The 592-nt window shown below is 43.2% G+C and overlaps 1 protein-coding gene across 2 annotated transcripts in view; it reads left to right on the forward strand.

Annotated features, from left to right (window-relative positions):
• Positions 7–592, forward strand: part of LOC109835641 (alliin lyase-like) — a 29,616-nt gene continuing 29,030 nt past the window's right edge. For both annotated transcript variants that reach the window (XM_020403617.1, XM_020403616.1), the window contains exon 1: positions 7–100. In XM_020403617.1, the coding sequence (XP_020259206.1) occupies positions 9–100 (92 nt within the window). In that variant the 5' untranslated portion in view covers positions 7–8. The remainder of the gene's footprint in view (positions 101–592) is intronic.

The raw sequence follows: 592 nt of genomic DNA on the forward strand, positions 1-592 counted from the left end.
GTGTCGTCATGCATGGAGCTCCTACTTGCGAGTGCAACACGTGCTACGCTGGCCATGACTGCTCGGAGCTGTTGCTGAATTGTTCGGCCAATGTTGACAGGTTGGGTTCTTGCAGGATTTTTTTTTAAAAGATAATTTTTTTGCTAAATAATTAGCAAAACTGATCGTTTTGCTAATTATTTAGCAAAAGCTACATCTAAACAGCCGATTCGAAACATACGGGTCTACTAGTCCCGTATATTTAGTCGCCATTAATTAGTAACTAATCACATCACAAAAATCTATGAGACTACTAGTCTCGTAGATTTTGGTCCTACTTAAGCCAACCAAAAGCAGTCGAGAGCAAATCTCCCCATCAATTTCCCCAAATTAATCCTACCGGTTCCCAACCAAACCATTTCAAATCGACAAGAATCAGTCGCCGCCAAAAAGGAAACCTTCAACAATCTGAAAGGGATTCCGAGGCAAGAAATGAGCAGATTGAGTTGGAAAAGTATGGACTTGATGACGAACCCAGCGATTGAGAACAGGAGCGACGGGACCTCCGAGGTTTCATCTCTTGGAACAACGGTCGATTGACTAGCTGGCGCCA

The sequence above is a fragment of the Asparagus officinalis genome, chromosome 3 (genome assembly GCF_001876935.1).
Source record: "Asparagus officinalis chromosome 3, Aspof.V1, whole genome shotgun sequence".
Taxonomy (NCBI): domain Eukaryota; kingdom Viridiplantae; phylum Streptophyta; class Magnoliopsida; order Asparagales; family Asparagaceae; genus Asparagus; species Asparagus officinalis.